The sequence below is a fragment of the Physella acuta genome, unplaced genomic scaffold (genome assembly GCF_028476545.2).
Source record: "Physella acuta isolate Inbredline_101_S28 unplaced genomic scaffold, ASM2847654v3 ptg001298l, whole genome shotgun sequence".
Taxonomy (NCBI): Eukaryota; Metazoa; Mollusca; class Gastropoda; family Physidae; genus Physella; species Physella acuta.
The window spans coordinates 124,602-144,709 of NW_026732813.1; the positions used below are offsets into that span (position 1 = coordinate 124,602).

The following is a 20,108-nucleotide window of genomic DNA, read 5'->3' on the forward strand; positions in this document are numbered from 1 at the left end:
TGTGGATGTGTGAGATGATGAGTGAGATGCGTGTGATAGCCTATCACGTCTGAACATCTTCTAAGTGCCTACATTCAGACTTGAGCTTGACAAACTCTTTGGCCACCTCATCGTTGGTGCGCTGGGACAGAATCCTCAACACTGTGAAACCAGTGTCATCTAGGTGGACTCTACGCCCCAGGGCCACCCAGCAGGCACAGCTGCCCTGCTCAATGATGTCACGCAGCTGCATCAAGGCAATGCCAATTAGGCGATCTTCACGAGCAAAGCAATAGTCTTTGACACAAAACTGGAGTTCATAGGCATAAGGGTCGTCTTCATTGCCCAGGTTGCTGAGGAAAAGACACAATTTGTTTATTAATACCACAATAGAACTTCTTCTTCGTTCTGAATTCTAGAGTTGGAAGGGATTCCCTCCAACACGGTTACGTATTACATGTCAATTTGTTATGCGCCATAAAGGACGTTGAGTCCGATTTCAGCCTGCTTGGATTGGCTTCCATAGCATTTGTCCAACAAAGAACAAACTACAAGGCAGCAGTTGTTTGATTTTGGAGTTGTCTCTCCTAGATAGGTTGCTGTCCCCAGCTGTCAAACCTTTCTTTGGCCAAGGGTTTTGAACTTGAGACTTTTCAGTTTAGCAACAGTAAGCTTTACCAACACAACCACACCGACAATATAAAAAAAAATCAATAATTCAAGATTAACAATGTAGAAAATTATTATTTCTTCTTCATTGAAGTGTTGTTAGCCTATGTATTGTGTAATTCCTCAAAGGACACCATTGGAGTGTGTAGCTGTACTCACAAGTGGAAAGTCTCATTGTACTTGGGGCTCCAGTTGTTGGACTTTGATTTGGTGGAATGCTTTCTCTTCTTGTCATTCAGGTGGGGCCCTATCAAGTGGACTTCCACAAAAGGTCGGAACATTCCAGTGGTTCTCCACTTGAGATCATTGCAAGCCACCACTGAAACCACACAATCAAGTAACTCAACATTACTGTAACCACACAATAAAGTAACTCAACATTACTGTAACCACACATTCAAGTAACTCAACATTACAGTAACCATACAATAAAGAACTCAACATTACAGTAACCACACAATAAAGTAACTCAACATTACAGTAACCACACAATAAAGTAACTCAACATTACTGTAACCACACAATCAAGTAACTCAACATTACTGTAACCACACAATCAAGTAACTCAACATTACAGTAACCACACATTCAAGTAACACCACTGTAACCACACAATCAAGTAACTCCACTGTAACCACACAATCAAGTAACTCCACTGTAACCACACTATAAAGTAACTCAACACCACTGTAACCACACTATAAAGTAACTTAACACCACTGAAACCACACTATAAAGTAACTCAACATTACTGTAACCACACATTCAAGTAATTCAACACCACTGTAACCACACTATAAAGTAACTTAACACCACTGAAACCACACAATCAAGTAACTCAACATTACAGTAACCACACATTCAAGTAACACCACTGTAACCACACAATCAAGTAACTCCACTGTAACCACACTATAAAGTAACTCAACACCACTGAAACCACACTATAAAGTAACTTAACACCACTGAAACCACACAATCAAGTAACTCAACATTACAGTAACCACACATTCAAGTAACACCACTGTAACCACACAATCAAGTAACTCCACTGTAACCACACTATAAAGTAACTCAACACCACTGAAACCACACTATAAAGTAACTTAACACCACTGAAACCACACTATAAAGTAACTCAACATTACTGTAACCACACATTCAAGTAATTCAACACCACTGTAACCACACTATAAAGTAACTCAAAACCACTGAAACCACACAATCAAATTAAACATGACTATCGTTTACATTGGTTTGGGGGAATGTTTATAAATACAATAACTTTACTTAATAGTTATAAATTTGTAAAGAAGTTAGGGTTAAGAAAATTGTTTAAATGCATGACTTAATTAATTAAATGCATGACTTATAAATTAATATCAATATTCCCTGTTTATCATCATGCACAACCAAGAGTCTTCTCATTAATTTAGTAGCACTTATTTAGTAAAACACACCTAACTGACAATGACATTACACATAACAAGGCTTAGAACAGTTTATACAACATTACAATGGTTAGAACAGTTTATCCAACCTCTGACTGTGACTTTGTGCTCGCCTGTGCCTGGGTGAGTGGTGAAATCAACTTGTATGGACACTTCACCAACAGGATCTTCTTGTCCAGGTTTTTCTAAAGAAACAGTTCAAAACAGTTTTTTAAAATTCCCACAATGTTATGTAGCTGTATCTTTTAAACCAAAAACATTTATCCACCAAAGAAACAGATTAAATTTAAATATATTATGTGATTTATTAGTTTTCCACACCTCTCAACTAAAATAATGTAAATTAAAATGGAGATATTTTCAAAAGTCTAAACTTTACTTTTTAGCAATACTCACACATTAGCATAGTTAAAAAAACTACACAGAAAACATAGTAGACTTTAAGTTAAGTTAAGGTTGAAGTATTGTTTTTTATCTACACCCATTACACAAAGCAGTACTAATTTGCAAATTTTCAATGGCTGAGTAAAACAACAAAAGTGACCTATGAACTCACCTTGTTGAGTTTGTGTGTTGACAAATGTTTTGATCAGTGTATCAGTTGTCTGTGTGTACAGACTTAGTGCATATCTAAGGGACTGCAACTCTGCACTCTTGTCCAGGAATGTTTTTTTAAGTCCCTTGAAAAAAACAACCAAACATTTAAGTGATATGTAAAAGGTCTATCCTGTGAGGTCAGAACATTTATTCTAAAGAGTCGTATGCATAGATTCTATGAGTGACCAGTTGGATGTGAAGTACATGTTGAAACAGTATGTGATGATGTAGACATGAGACAGTATGTGATGATGTAGACATGAGACAGTATGTGATGATGTAGACATGAGACAGTATGTGATGATGTAGACATGAGACAGTATGTGATGATGTAGACATGAGACAGTATGTGATGATGTAGACCTAAGACAGCATGTGATGATGTAGACATGAGACAGTATGTGATGATGTAGACATGAGACAGTATGTGATGATGTAGACATGAGACAGTATGTGATGATGTAGACATGAGACAGCATGTGATGATGTAGACATGAGACAGTATGTGATGATGTAGACCTGAGACAGCATGTGATGATGTAGACATGAGACAGTATGTGATGATGTAGACATGAGAAAGTATGTGATGATGTAGACATGAGACAGTATGTGATGATGTAGACAGTATGTGATGATGTAGACATGAGACAGTATGTGATGTAGACCTAAGACACTATGTGATGATGTAGACCTAAGACAGTATGTGATGTAGACATGAGACAGTATGTGATGATGTAGACATGAGACAGTATGTGATGATGTAGACAGAAGACAGTATGTGATGATGTAGACATGAGACAGTATGTGATGATGTAGGCATGAGACAGTATGTGATGCTGTAGATCTAAGACTGTACGTGATGATGTAGATGTAAGACAGTATGTGATGATGGAGACAGTATGTGATGATGTAGACAGAAGACATTATGTGATGATGGAGACAGTATGTGATGATGTAGAAATGTGACAGTATGTGATGATGTAGCCAAGCCTACCTGGCCGCCAGCATGGAAGTATTGTTTGATGGTGTCCAGTGCCATGTCCAGCACAGCACATTGTTTAGGACTCAGATTCTTTTCTGCCTCCTTCGACATGTCCTGTTGGAATATCAGTTAGACTAGTTTATATATGTATTCTTACAGATATATATCTAGTTACAGATTTTCTACAAGCTGGTTTTAATATAAAAATAATAAATTCCTTTCGACATATTCTGTATTTCTTTTAAATATATGAGTAAAATAAATTCTGCATCTACTGACATCTTCTGCACACTAGTTTATATGTATATTGTTACAGAGCTCAAAATTAAACATTTTCTGCAAGTTGGTTGTGATATAAATAATACATAAAATAATTAGGAGTACACAGCCAAGGCATTAAGTATTGGGATGTGATGGCAACATTTATACTTATTGTAACTTTTTTTAAATGGAAAAATGTATTTTAAAACTACATTGATTTTTTAACATTTATTCCAATGCATGGCTTAACATTCATTAAGCTTAAATTTCTGAAACACTATTTACTTTCTGAAAATGATAATGTAAAGTTTGATCAAATGATAAGATATTACCATTCAGTCAATGCAGTCTCTACAGTATTTTATTACAGTAAAATATATGACTAGTATATATACAAATAATAACCAGAATAAAACAACTAACTTCTATACATACAAGTCAGAATAATTGAATATTACTACCAGTGCTCATACAACTTAAAAAAATAAAATATCTTTTGATGAAAGGTTCCTTAAGAAACAACAAACATTTAAACTCTATAAAATGACACCCTTTACAACAAAAACAAAAATTATCTAATTGTGAGCTATCCTGTCATTTAAAATGACTTTCTTTTTGTAAGTGAATTCATGGGGTGAGAAATCCTAGACTTCATTTCTAACAACATGCACCTCCAAACAAAACCATTTGATAGATTAATTCACCAATAAAAGTAAACTTTTTGCTGAGTTGAATAATGAGTGTTTATAAACTGGGTTTTCACTATTTATTTATATCTAATTAGTATTTTCAAGGTGCTACATAGTGCACCTGATCAAATATATCCTACCACTAACATCTTAAAAAAACCATTCCGAATATAAGATTGTTCAATCAGTAAACAACATTTACAAAAAAAATTGATTAAAGAATAAGGTGTAGGATGATTGGGATATTTTTAAAAAAAGGCAAAAAAAAGAAAGGGAATAAAAATACCAAAATAAACATGCATCAAGCTAAATTATTTAAAAGAAGTAGTGATCTAGGTATATAACTGAGTGAAATATCTCTGAAAGTGACAACATTGAAACATTTATATCAAAGGAATATCAAAGTCAGGGATGGTGTCAGGATGTGGTGTCAGGAGGTGATACAACATCAAAATATTTCTAATGTCACCACACTGAATTAATATCCAAGTCAGGGGTGGTGTCAGGAGGTGATACAACATTGAAACAATGTCCCCACACTGAATCAACATCCAACTCAGTGGTGGTGTCAGGAGGTGATACAACATTGAAACATTTCTAATGTCACCACACTGAATCAACATCCAACTCAGTGGTGGTGTCAGGAGGTGATACAACATTGAAACATTTCTAATGTCACCACACTGAATCTATATCAAACTCAGGCAGTGATACAACATTGACTAGGTCTGACAAGGCTGTGGTGGTATACAACAATGGTACTCATAAATTGAAACATCAAAGTACCAAGAACGTGGCCTGGATGCTCTTGACCTGCTTAATGGGTGTGTTCATGGGCATCTGACTCACGTGGTTGAGCAGAATGCGGGACATGTCTTCTATTTTAGCCTGCGCATTACTAGGGAGGGGTAGAAGCTGAAAGAAAATGGCAGAAATGCAAGCCGCCCATCACCAGAAAGGAGGAAATAAAAGGGTTGTAAAAAACCAATGTGAAAAGTTTTTAACAGTAGTGTACCAAATGTACACATATTTAATTTTTTTTTAAAAGCTAAGTTTGATGTGAGTAGTTTTATGATCTACACATAACATAAAACTACCTTTGTTATCTATTAATTTTTTATTTGTTATGAAACATATATTTAATTTTACTTCAAAAAAGGTAAGCATTTTAACAAATAAATGTTTGGTCCATTTTTCTCTCTATAAATGTTTCTTTATTCACATTATTCAAAAACATAAAACTGATGAATTTATGAAAACAAATAATCGACTTCGGGATCAGCAGAATAAACTAAAACATTAGGTTATAAACATTAGGATCCCAAATACACAATTCACAAATGGTAAATATATTTTGCTGATAATTTAACAAACTTCTTTTCTAAAAAATTATCAATGCACTTTTAACATGTACAATGTTAAATGTTTGTGATGCTAAGTTACGGATTACATTGAGAGGAAGAAAAAAAATGTGGATCCTTTGTGAACACAGGTGGAAATGTAGGCTGCCCTTCTGAATGACCCAGTGGTAAAAATGTTGACACAACTTACCACGCCTTCATTTCCAGAGAACTAAATCAAGTACCAGGCAGTTGTTCTGTCTTTATTAAATAGCTTTAACTAGCTAAAAATATCTATCTGATTTATAGTTAAGATTGTAAAACTACGGAAAGTTGCTGAATAGGCAGCTAGACAGGGAGTTACCAGCATAACACAAAGATCATTATTTCAGCATAACACAAAAGATCATTTTTTCAGTGTAACACAAAAGATCATTATTTTATCTGTCTTTAACATATGCTTTAGGGGTTTAAAAAAAAGAATAATTTTTAAACTTTAAAACTTAAAATGTTTGGAAACTACTAGAAAGAGAGTGGAACTATCCTACAAAGAAATAAAATACTTTAGGGGTAAAATATACTTTAACCATAAATTGAAAGAAAGAGAATAAAAAATTCCATACTGTGTGGTAAAATTTTTTGGGTTAAATTCTGTCAAAGATAAGGGTTATGTGACAGAGATATAGGAAACTTGTCATAGATGAAGGTTAGTGTAACAGAGATATAGGAAACTTGTCATAGATGAAGGTTAGTGTGACAGAGATATAGGAAACTTGTCATAGATGAAGGTTAGTGTGACAGAGATATAGAAAACTTCTATCAAAGTTAGGTGTAATGTGATAGAAATATAGGAAACTTGTCATACATGAAGGTTAATGTGACAGTGTTATAGAAAACTTCTATCAAAGTTAGGTGTAATGTGATAGAAATATAGGAAACTTGTCATACATGAAGGTTAATGTGACAGAAATATAGGAAACTTGTCATAGATCAAGGTTAGTGTGACAGAGATATAGAAAACTTCTATCAAAGTTAGGTGTAATGTGATAGAAATATAGGAAACTTGTCATAGATGAAGGTTAGTGTGACAGAGATATAGAAAACTTCTATCAAAGTTAGGTGTAATGTGATAGAAATATAGGAAACTTGTCATAGATGAAGGTTAATGTGACAGTGTTATAGAAAACTTCTATCAAAGTTAGGTGTAATGTGACAGAAATATAGGAAACTTGTCATAGATAAAGGTTAATGACACATTAACTTAATGTGACAGAAATATAGGAAACTTGTCATAGATGAAGGTTAATGTGACCAAGATAGAGAAAAGTTCTGTCAAAGTTTGGGTTATAGGAGACTTCTGTCAAAGTTAGGGTTAAATTGACCGAGAGGTAGGAAATTTCTGTCAAAGTTAGGTTTAATGTGACTATTAGTTCAAAGTTAATCTTTGTGTAAATTTGAATGGAAACCTAAGGAGGACAGAATAAATAAATTTTATAAAAAAAGAAAAATTCACGATCCTTTTAATAAGTCTATGGCATAAAATGTTCTAACTCTGAAGAGTTTATTTCTTACCTGTCTGGGATCAGACAAAGGTGGAAGCACAACTGTTTTTTCCATGGTATGCATGACAATCTTCCAGAGTTCCTGGTGATAGTAAACAGAGAATACAATGTAACATGCTATAATATATGTGTTTATTATTCCTATCAAAGTTATGAAGAAATCGGTCTTTACAGTGGATAGCTTTTATTCTAACTTTATGGCATCGATGAAAATGGTGTATGTAGAACGTATTAATAAAAACTAATGTTGTCTAACTTCAAAATTTAAAGATAATTAATTAGCCTACCTAAGGTTTTAATTAGCACACAGGTGTATGGCTAAAGTAGAAATAACGACAACAAATGTAGGCTTAACTCTGACAACAGATCTTGTCTAATATGTACAAATAGAAGGATGTGGGTTGGAAAACAGTAGGAGATTGTTTTCATGGGGGTTGGTGAGGGCTAGATGTAAGATACCTATTCATTTAAACCTTCAGGTGTACACATGCTTATGTTGTGAGGTTACTAACATTAACTGTTTTAACACGTTTTTTTTTTCAAGATAAGATGTGTACTTATAAATAAAATATTGTGCACAATCATTTGGACCTAAGAATACATTGTCATACAATATTTTTTTAGGAAACAAACTATTGCATTAAAGTGGCATTAATCTATTAATCTAGCATGTTTTTAGACACAGCAGTTGCTTGCTAGTGTGTTAATCTGTTTATATAGTAGTTAAAAGGACTAACATCAAATTTTGACATGATACCAACATAAGGCTGAAGCAACTCAATTTCTTGTAACCCCCCCCCCCCCCCCCCCCCCAATCAAAGACATGCAGTTAGTGTGTAGAGAAACAGTGTACAGTGTGTAGATGGTTACCTTGAGCAATCTCTTGAGCACAGTCTTCTCACACACTTGAGCAAACATTGATAGGCTGTAGTTGGCCAGGCAGAGGGCAAAGGTCAGGTTAGCAGGAAACACAAGCAGTTAGTGGGGGACAATGATTGGTTGATATATTACATTTTATTTGCAAGCTTGGATTAGTTTTTGTATACAATTTTATTATGAATGTTATCAAATTCTTCAAGCATTTTAATTACATTCTAATTGTATACCTGGATTAGTTTTAGTAAATAGGTAAATTATGAATGTTATCGAATTCCCCTAGATTTTTTTATTATCTTCTATTTGTATACTTGGATTAGTTTTAGTAAATAATTTCCTATGAAAATAGAAAGGTAAATTGTATGATACTATGATTTATGGTAAAACAATGTTAGGTTAAAAAATTATTAGAAGATGATTCTAAGCACTTCATTCACTACCAAGTTACTAGAGCAGCTAACTTATACTTGATGTTATGATAATATAGACTATGTTGGGGTCAGTGAGATAAAAAGGTTTGGCCTGTACCTGCCATCTAACAAATCCATGAGTGGCCTGAGAACCATATCAGATTCCTGCTGGATGCTGGACCTCTGGCTAGGCTGGGACAGAGAAACCTGGCCGCCACCCTTGACCTTACACAACAGCTGACCCAACTCTTGCATACTCTGCTGGATCTGTGGCTCCAAGCTAACAAAAGTTGAGGACACAGTAATTGTTAATTATACTACATAATGATTCTCATTGATATTAACCACTAAATCAATACATTTTACACATTTTCTTTGTTGTTAATTGTAATGTTGGAAGAGATTTCCTTCCAATCAGTTATGTATTAAGTGTCAACTTGTTATGCACTATATGGCAAGTTGACTCTGATTTCAGCCTGCTTTTCTTTCCATTTGCTTTTATAGGCTTTGTCCATCCAAGAACAAACGGCAAGGCAGCAGTTGTTTGATTTTGGAGTTTTCTATCCTAGATGAGTTGCTGTCCTCAGTTATTGAGCCTCATCTGCCAGGGGTTTTGAACTCGATACTTTCAGTATATAAACCATGAACTTTACCAACCCAACCCCCCTACAGATCAAAATACACTGCCTTCATATTGAATTACATTAAAGTGTGTACCGTTCTAGATGACTATAAAATGTGTCTGGTTTTCAAAATATAAAAGATTATATTTGCCCTTTAATTGTATTTTAATTTTGCTATAAAGTTCAGGTTATTTCGACCAGACAGTAGAAAAATCTAGTAGATGATACATCATAGTTAAAATCAATAATAAAATTGGTGGGAAGCCAAAAAGTTTGATCAGACAGTAGAAAAATCTAGTAGATGATACATCATAGTTAAAATCAATAAGTCTGTGAAAAAAAAAACGTTTGGCAGCATGCTACATCATAGCCAACTATAATGATAGTTTATTATTTCAAAATAAAAAATATTCCAAAAATTTAAAAATTCAAAATTTTGAATTCATAATGTACTTACCTTTTAGAGAAAATTGAGCTCAGTTCATCAAGGACTCCATTAAGTTTTGATTGAAGTTCATTGAGTATACCAGCAGCATCAGCATCAAGCTACAAAACAACAATCACTCACTTTCAACATTAAACATTTCATGAGGAGAACAACTATGGTTAAAGTATGGACAACTGACCTTTTCACCTTTCACTGATATAACTTAACTGACCAATTCCCTTCCTGTTGAATATGACTTTACAATCAACTTATTCCCCTCACATTGAATATGACTTTACAATCAACTTATTCCCCTCACATTGAATATGACTTTACAATCAACTTATTCCCCTCACATTGAATATGACTTTACAATCAACTTATTCCCCTCACATTGAATATGACTAAACTAACCTTTTCCCCTCCCACTGAATATGACTTAACTGACCTTTTCCCCTCCCACTGAATATGACACAACTGACCTTTTCACCTCCCATTGACTCAAACACCTTCTCTAGCTGTACCCTCAACTGTTGAATGTTGTTCATCATGATACAGGCCTGAAGATAGAACAAGATGTCAACAAACCCGACATTAAATTATAAGGGACTCACATGTAACTGGTCCTACAGTTCAATCAATTAAAGATTTCTGAGAATTTTAAACTACTCACAACTTTTTGGCGACTTGTGTACTTCTCAAAGTCCCTTCTCACAATATCTGAATATGCTAATAGCACTTTGTTCACTGTCTGAAAATTTCAAATTTTAATAATTAAATAAATCAATTGCTACATAAGAACATACTTGTGGTTCATATTTTTTTTCAAAATATTTTGACATTCATGAATCCATTCACTATAACAGGAGGAGCTGATTGTGATATTAGATACAATAAAACTACACACATTCAATTGACTGCTTTACATGAAGATCAGAGCTAATTGTGAATCAATAGCTGTTTACTTGACACTTAGACTGGACAATATCCAAGTTTACAGTCATCACAGCCAAAAATAAATAAATGATCTCCCTTACCTTAGCAAATCTCTTCAAGTTTACAGTCATCATTGCCAAACATAATAAATGATCTCCCTTACCTTAGCAAATCTCTCCAAGTTTACAGTCATCATTGCCAAACACAATGAATGCTCTCCCTTACCTTAGCAAATCTCTTCATGTAGTTTTTCACCACTTCAGGATCTGGACATTCAAGTTTTTTGATAACATCAAAACATTGGTTCAGCTGTGTGAAGACATCCACAACTGAGGTAGAGAACAGGGCATGTTCAGAGCTCTTTTGGAACTGGTGGAGTAGAACAATACATTAACATTAGCAGGTACAGTAGTTGTGGGTCACAAGACATCATGTTGTCTTTTATGTTTGTTCATTGCATGTAACAATACCCTTTATCACATTGTCACTTATTTACATTACTTGAATGTCACAAAAATGATCACACTGTTATAAAAGAACTTTAATTAACTATCACACTGCAATATACAAACTGGCAATAATTGAATGAAATAGAAGATCGTAATAAAAAAATATTTGACAGTGAAATAAAAATTCATAAGAGCCCAAGAAATAAAAGTATGTAATTTGGTAAATCTTCACTTTCATTTTGTAAAATATTAGACATTAGTTTATCTATATGAAAAAGAAGAAATGCCTACCCCGTCTTTTCTGTCCCTGTCATAGGCACCGTGGAGATAGTCCATAGACACATCATCATTTTCATTCAGCCATTGCATGACAAAAGGTTCAAACCATCTGAAACATTAAGATGGAATTACAAGAGAAATTTTAAAAAGCCAATCACCCCAGACAGCTCATTTTAAAATCCTTTCACTATGTTATTAAGGACAGCATATTTTAAAAATCTACCGCATACAGCACATTATAAAAGTCCATCCACCAAATGGTAATGGATATTTTAATAATACATTCACACTTCACCAATGTACAGCTTTTGATTTTTGGTAAAAAAGATATCCTAAATTCATCAAGATGAATCATATTTAGATTTAAAATACATACAAAAAGAAAAGTTTATATAAATTGAAAAAAAATAATTAAAGTGTAATATGTTATTTAGTGAATCTTCTTTCTATCTGTCTGAGTTACAAATACTAACCGTGGATACTCAGGAACAGTACCACGGTACTGAGGCACATCGGCAATATATTTTGTATACAGCCACTTCACTTTGAAATGGAGATTCATATATTCAGAACTTTTACATGTCCTTTCTTCTTCATGCTCTGAAAGTTTAAAAAAAAAATTGCATTTTAAATAATAAACTTGAATACTAACTAGAGTAAGTGTTGTAAAAACATTTTAAAAACAAAGCAATTAGGCCTACTTAAACTGTTTACATTTATCAAAATGACTAAGAAAAAAAAACAAATGATGAAGCAATGACGAATAGATTATAATTTACCGTAATAAATCAAAATGAGAGGACTGTAATGTATTTAAAAATAAAAGCACTCACGCTGTAAGGCTATACACAAGTCTTGAGAGAATTGATCCCACATCATGTAGGCACTGACCTGACCTACCACCAACTCTTGTGGAAACCTGCGGAATGTACACTTCATGGTTAGTTCTATTGTTGCTGAATGTGAGAGTTCTATTGTTGCTCAATTCCCTGTTGTACTCAATGTTACAGGTCTGTTATTATTTTATTATAACATTTAGTTCAGGGTGCCCATGGAAAACTTGATTATTAAACGGAGTGACACAGGTTTAGAACCTGAGAATGGTTGTGTTTCATTAGCACCTTGCAAAAGGTACACACAACATATAATTTAGCATAGTGAACTGATCACAAGATATTTCTATAACTTGGAATTTCCAAACCTACTTATTAACCTACTCTATGGTCTACAGTTTCCTAAAAGGTAATTTTGTCTTTTTTCTGTAAAAAAGTGTTTTTTGTAGTATTCCCTAATTTAAAAAACAAAAAGTTGAAATACTTCTATCACTTGATCAGTTTTAAGTTAAATATAGAAAAGTTCACAATGAACTTAACGCTTTGTCTATCCTTGTTTTAAATTAGTTAATCTAAAACACATCTCACAACTTAAAGAAAGAAAAATGTACATGGAAAATCTTGCACTTTTATAAAGGCTAAGAGAACTGAAATGTTCCAGCTAGACAAATTAAACAACAACAACAGTTAGACCAACTAAACAACAACAACAGTTAGACCAACTAAACAACAACAACAGTTAGACCAACTAAACAACAACAACAGTTAGACCAACTAAACTAACACGACAACAGTTAGACCAACTAAACTAACACAACAACAGTTAGACCAACTAGACTAAAACAACAACAGCTAGACCAACTAAACAACAACAGATAACGTCCTCACTGGTTCAACACAGTTGTGTAGCTATTTCTATCTTCCTCTATCACAGATACTATAAGAGCAATCAGCTTGTGCCAGAAGTGCAGACTCTTGCCGCTTGGTCCCTCCTGGTCCGCAGCCATCTGTTCATTGGGGTCAGTCTGGAACTCCCTGTTGTAAAGCTCTGAGCAGTTGTCAAACAAAAACTTATAAGTGGATTTAATGCAAGCGATGACACAGTCTTTTACAACTGTGCCAGCTCGCGGCGGGCTGGTGAGCTCTTGGACCTGGAACAAAAGGTTAGAGAAAAAAAATACAGATATTTATTTGCTTTAACTCAATTTTTCTTGCCACGCAGAGTGGCGTCAACAAAATCTCAGTCACAAATCACTTGCTGTAGGTGGAGTTGTGTACCAAGTTGAAACATTGGTTTGTTTAAAACTAAAATACAATGTTTTAGTTCAGGGGAAGAGACACTTACCTTAAACCTATGTTGATCCCAGTAAACATTCAGCAACTTACCTTAAACCTACGTTGATCCCCCTTACAAACATTTAGCAACTTACCTTAAACTTACGTTGATCCCAGCAAACATTTAGCAACTTACCTTAAACCTACGTTGATCCCAATAAACATGTAGCAACTTACCTTAAACCTATGTTGATTTCAATAAACATTTAGCAACTTACCTTAAACCTATGTTGATCCCCCTTACAAACATTTAGCAACTTACCTTAAACTTACGTTGATCCCAATAAACATGTAGCAACTTACCTTAAACCTACGTTGATCCCAATAAACATGTAGCAACTTACCTTAAACCTATGTTGATCCCCCTTACAAACATTTAGCAACTTACCTTCATTCGAAAGAAAGTGATGCTAGTCAACAAGTCAACAGTAGATTTTAGATCTTTCATCCTGCCAGGGTCTGACGCTGGGAAATTATTCTAGACAAAAAAACATGGAATTACTTAAAGCTGGATGGAAACCAATTCATAACATTTCATCTAGCAAGTAGATTGATCAGAACTTCAACATCTCAAAACAAGTAAGTTAATTTACTCACCCTGTACATAGACAAATCAATGCGTAAAGAATTATGAAGCTGATCTAAGAGCTTCACAAATTTCTCTTTCTGTAACAAAAAAAAATGAAGAAAATAAACGTACACTAATCAAAATGGAAAATTAAGCATTGAAGGACGGCATTATGTGCAGCATCCTGTTAAAAAGGAGATCATTTTGTTTGGCATGTTATTAATTTCTTTTAAAGTAAATTGACATATAATTTGTCAGGAAATAATAGCGGTAATTTATAATGACAATGTTGTTCTCCACTCTCTCCATTAGAATTTTAGAGAAAAAATGGCCAAAATTTTCCTAAGTGTTAGCTGGGTGTGTGAAATGAGTTCACTGTGAGGCATGAAAGCAGTTATGCCTGGTCAGATTAATGGGGGCTTGGTCATTAGAAATTTGAAGTAAAAATAAATTTAAATTATCTAAAAATTACTTCCTACAAAACACCTTGTAATTAGATAAAACATATAGGTCATTTACATTCATTCAGATTTTGGGTTTGAAAAAAAATGTATTTTAATATATTTAGTGTTATTTAAAAAACATTTTTAGAAGTTATATTTTTAATGCAAAGTTCTTTTGTTACCAGACTAGTGTTGAAGAACTGTATGGCAAAAGTTTGTGTACAGCAATACAGATACTTTGACTTTCCAATATGATCTACTTAGTGAAATAACAAAATGACAACATTGACAAGACAGATGGAACAAGTTTTCATTAGAAACTGACCACAGAATGGTTTTAAAAAAAGTAAAAAAAAAAACCCCTCCTAAAATGATACAAAAAATGTGATTTGAACAAATTCCTAAAATGATACAAAAAATGTGATTAAAACTGATAACCTGAATGAAGAAAAAAGAAATACAAACAGACCTCAAGACAGATATACAAAACAGATTACAATGACCCCAGAAGAATAAAAATGTGATTAAAATGGAGTGTAGGCAGTAAGTGATAAAAACTGACCCCAAAGTTGGATGCTGCAAATCTGTCGCTGGCAGAGACAGCAGTGGTAGCTGCAGTGTGAGCGTAGAAGGCATTAATGTTGGCGAGGAGGGTACTCATCAGTGCTGGCACCCCAGCACACATGTACTTACATGACAGGCAGGAGAAGTGACTGGCAAAGGGAAATAATAAAAAAGGGAAATAATATGTGGTCAATGTTCAATAACAGTATGGCAGAACAGCTATCACATTTTGTCAAAGATAACACATACAAAAAATAAACCGGGAGTGATCTCCCCAAAACTTTCTCGAATATTCTTATATAAAATAACAGGGGATGGGAACTCGGGCTATAGACATGATTTTTAATCCATTTTAAATACTTAAAGTTTTAAAAATAGAATAAAATCTCGTAGACAAAAGAATTGCACACCAAGTGAACGCCAAATAAAAAAGTGCATAATAGTGCGCAATATTATTAGTACTTTAAAAATTTACATTAGTTTTTTGAGAAATCTGAAGTAGCGTAAATTACACTTCCGGTCAACGGAAAGTACTCAAAATTTAACAGAAGGTAGAGAATTAGATCTTTTACTTACATGTGAAATTTCATTTATCTATCTGAAATAGTACTCAAGTTATAGGCTTTTGAAAAATTCAAAGTAGAAAAAGTACCACTTCCGGTTATCGGAAATCGCTCAAAAGTTGATACGGATCTACGATTTTGATAAAATACTTATATATGAAATTTCATCAACCTAGCTGTAACGGTACTCAAGTAATCGTGTTTACACACGGACAGACACACACACACACAGACATACGGACAAGATTGCAAAATTATGTTTTTCCGTATCAGTGAGGTGTAAAACGTCGAAATTTGTAAAAATCTTTTTTTTCTTTTTTGCACGATTACAATACTTTCTCTATACTTCGTATATACGAGAAAGTAAAAATGCATTAGCTCAGTGGTTGAATAAATATTTAAAGCAATTTTGCTGAACCATTTTATAATTATGTGTAACTAAATGATATTAGACCCGGATCAAAATGTACAAAATAAGTGCTGTGTTATATTGAGGAAACTATTTAAAAAAATACGTTAAGTAAATACGTTAAGTAAATGTTACTAGATCTAGACCTAAATCTAAATGTACAAATAGGCGCTGTGTTATTTAGAGGAAAGATTAAATTAGATATTATTCTTGCCCAGATACCTAATTAAAAAAAACTTATTCATAGTAAATGTTACTACACCTAAATGTATAAAGTGCTAAGTTACTTAGAGTCAAGATTAAAGTAGAAGATTTTATTCATTCTGTGCTACCTATGCCACTAACTTAAGCTGGTGAATATCTTACGTCATGGCCTGGTATATAGACTCTATACCATATCTCATGGCAAACTCATCTACGACCTCTTGTCCTGGCTCATCAAAGTAAACTTTCCACGACTCGTCAGTCTAGACAAGAAACATCCACAATTAATTCATATCAAACGTATTTCCTTGCACAGCAACACTACAGTATAACACTACAGTAGTTAAAATTATAAATTTTGCAAAGTTAAAACTACATATTAATTAGGAATGAAATTTTATTTTATTTTCACACATCAATACAACATTTAAGACGGATCATTAATACATGGCAGGACATATACAAGAATTAGTGTGTGCTAGCAGCACTGCTATAGGACATTTTTTGTGCTAGTGGCAGTACTGTAGGACATATACAAGAATATATCTGTGTAAATTACCTACTTTGACAATACTAGCCGTAACAATATCAACATTAAAAAAAAATCTAGATACTACACTATACTGCCCTGCCTATGTTTATAAGAACTTTAAGGCACATAAAATTATCACAGTCACTTTTAGTGGAGAGGCTGTGTATCTAGGTTTAGATAACAACATCACCACATAGAGTCCCTATACGCCACCCTTCCTACAAACAACATACAACATCAACAACCACTGTGTATCAAGTCTGTGCTAAGTGAATTCTAATTTTAAAAAAAAAACCACAACCAGTCCATGTTACCCAAGCTTCCACAAGGAAAACATCAAATAACAAAAATGGTGTTTACTCTGACCCCTTTGGCGTTGGGCAACTTGACCTCTCCAGCTGCTTGCTCACATAAATAATGAAAGAGGTTCTGTAAGGGAAACAAGAAAATTGTTCACATAAATGATGAAAGAGGTTCTGTAGGGGAAACAAGAAAATTGTTCACATAATGAAATTCTGTAGGAGAAAGGGGTCATCCATAAATGACGTCACACTCATAGGGGGAGGGGGGGTCCGTAATTTTGTGACAATGTGTGATGAGGGGGAGGGGGGGGGGGGGGGTTCAGATGTTGCGACGTTACACTTTTGCATTATAAAAAAGCAATGTTAGAAAACTAATTGTAGATGTTATTTCGCATTTTAGATAACTGTTTTAATAAATTGTAATAGTTTAGACAAGATTTTAGAAAAATATCGATGTTTTAAAAAAATTCAACTGCAATTTTGAGGGGGGTTGTAGATTAAGGTGTGATGTCATTTTAGGGGGGGGGGGGGGTCTGGCTTTTTATGACAACGTGTGCGGAGGGGATGGGGGGAGGTAAAAATCGTCAAAAAAAGCGTGACGTCATTTATGGATGACCCCAAACAAGAAAAATTGTTCACATAAATAATGAAAGAGATTCTGTAGGAGAAACAAGAAAAATTGTTCATATAAATAATGAAAGAGGTTCTGTATGAAAAACAACAACATTGTTCACATAAATAATGAAAGAGGTTCTGTATGAAAAACAACAACATTGTTCACATAAATAATGAAAGAGGTTCTGTATGAAAAACAACATTGTTCACATAAATAATGAAAGAGGTTCTGTAGGAAAAACAATAAACAATCTGTTACATTGAGGTTTAACATTATTTCATGACTTTCAATACACATACCATCTTTTCATGAGTATAATCTCATTATATAACTTTCAAAGGGCATAACATAATCTCATTATATAACTTTCAAGGGGCATAACATAATCTCATTACAAAGCTTTAAAGAGCAATACATTTTATTTTACACAACTGACATCAAAGTTACACAGAAGGCTGTTTACACAAAACAAAAACCTTTTTGAAATATTTGGAATATGTACTAGAATAATTTTTTATCAAACCGAAGATTAATGGTTTTGTTTTTGTAAAAATCAAAGCTAGACAGATGAAGTATTAAACTCAAAGTTAGACAGATGAAGTAATACACTCAAAGTTAGACAGATGAAGTAATACACTCAAAGTTAGACAGATGAAGTAATACACTCAAAGTTAGACAGATGAAGTAATACACTCAAAGTTAGACAGATGAAGTAATACACTCAATGTTAGACAGGTGAAGTAATACACTCAAAGTTAGACAGATGAAGTAATACACTCAAAGTTAGACAGATGAAGTAATACACTCAAAGTTAGACAGATGAAGTAATACACTCAAAGTTAGACAGATGAAGTAATACTTTCAAAGTTAGACAGATGAAGTAATACACTCAATGTTAGACAGATGAAGTAATATACACAATGTAAGACAGACAAAGTAATACAATCAATGTTAGACAGATGAAGTAATACACTCAATGTAAGACAGATAAAGTAATACACTCAATGTTAGACAGATGAAGTAATACACTCAATGTTAGACAGATGAAGTAATACACCCAATGAACTGACCTCATGTAAACATGTGTACTGCACATGATAGGGAGCCACCTTTTCCTCCCCCTTGATTTCTACACTGATGTGTAGCCTAATAGCACCAGAAACAGCAGATTTATCTGTTCGCTTCTCTGTATACAAAAGGAAATTAGCATGTTCAGTTTGAACATTAAAAAACAAAATGGTTCGTATACAATTTGGGAACAGGACATTAAATACCCCTTACTAAAACAAAATGGAGTAGTAGGCCTAACTAATTCCCCATACATTTCAAACTGACCCTTATCCTATTCGTAACACTAAACCTAACTTAAATAATGTTAGAGTTAGGATTAGGGTTAATGTTAGTCTTAGGGATAGGAAATATCAGTTCGGAATTAATTTTATATATATCTTCCTGTTACACTGCTTAGCGATGTATTAAATTTTATTTATAGAAGGGCAATCATCTGTGCCAGGGTGAAAATTAATGGAAGGGGGGGGGGGGTTGATGATAATGACCAGAGGGGTGTAATTGATGGGGAAAAATATTCTAGTATTGTATAATGAGTATAGAAAATAAAAACAGTGACAGGCATTAAATTCTTGTTCATTTCATTCATAAAAAAACAGTTGATATACAATGATGAGTACTGCACCACAGATACTGACCTAAGCTGTACCACACGTCCATTTCACCCGAAAGAGTTCTGACCTCAATTATTGTCTGCCCAAGAAAGTCATCAGATTCTCTGGTCAGTTTCTGTCTGAGCTTGGACTTGAGGTCATTGTCCTCATCCCTGGCATGCAACAAACAAACATAAGATGGGGAGGGGATCCTTTTTCATTCATTATTTAGTTCTATTTTAGGGGAGGGGATCCTTTTTCATTCATTATTTAGCTCTATTTTATTGGGGCGATTTATTCTTTCTAGTTAAGCAAAGATAAAATGTGCAAATAAACAAGTTAGATTAGCTCACCATACTCGAACTTTGATTCTGTCTGAAGAATTGTGACATTCACTGAAACAAGTAAAAAAATCTTTGCAGATAATGTCTACAATTGAAATGGAGAAAAGTTTATACTTAAGAAAAGAGTATTTCTGTACATAGAATCTGTAAAGAATACATAATTTTAATATGATTTCGTTATGTCCTTTGTGTTAAAAATGAATA

General features: G+C 33.8%; 1 protein-coding gene across 1 annotated transcript in view; it reads right to left on the reverse strand.

The window, feature by feature from the left end:
• LOC131958194 (protein unc-13 homolog B) overlaps positions 1-20,108 on the reverse strand; it is a 169,614-nt gene continuing 149,506 nt past the window's right edge. Inside the window, exons 19-43 of the mRNA XM_059323073.1 lie at positions 19,914-19,955; positions 19,606-19,733; positions 18,970-19,085; positions 17,348-17,410; positions 16,612-16,712; positions 15,272-15,422; positions 14,296-14,364; positions 14,087-14,176; positions 13,252-13,514; positions 12,364-12,449; positions 12,004-12,130; positions 11,543-11,639; positions 11,028-11,171; positions 10,540-10,617; positions 10,349-10,426; positions 9,897-9,985; positions 8,935-9,096; positions 8,401-8,455; positions 7,541-7,612; positions 5,415-5,543; positions 3,691-3,792; positions 2,656-2,779; positions 2,189-2,284; positions 808-967; positions 1-332 (exon numbers count right to left, since the gene is read on the reverse strand). Coding sequence (XP_059179056.1) covers positions 44-332; positions 808-967; positions 2,189-2,284; positions 2,656-2,779; positions 3,691-3,792; positions 5,415-5,543; positions 7,541-7,612; positions 8,401-8,455; positions 8,935-9,096; positions 9,897-9,985; positions 10,349-10,426; positions 10,540-10,617; positions 11,028-11,171; positions 11,543-11,639; positions 12,004-12,130; positions 12,364-12,449; positions 13,252-13,514; positions 14,087-14,176; positions 14,296-14,364; positions 15,272-15,422; positions 16,612-16,712; positions 17,348-17,410; positions 18,970-19,085; positions 19,606-19,733; positions 19,914-19,955 — 2,911 coding nt within the window. The 3' untranslated portion in view covers positions 1-43. The remainder of the gene's footprint in view (positions 333-807; positions 968-2,188; positions 2,285-2,655; positions 2,780-3,690; positions 3,793-5,414; positions 5,544-7,540; positions 7,613-8,400; positions 8,456-8,934; positions 9,097-9,896; positions 9,986-10,348; positions 10,427-10,539; positions 10,618-11,027; positions 11,172-11,542; positions 11,640-12,003; positions 12,131-12,363; positions 12,450-13,251; positions 13,515-14,086; positions 14,177-14,295; positions 14,365-15,271; positions 15,423-16,611; positions 16,713-17,347; positions 17,411-18,969; positions 19,086-19,605; positions 19,734-19,913; positions 19,956-20,108) is intronic.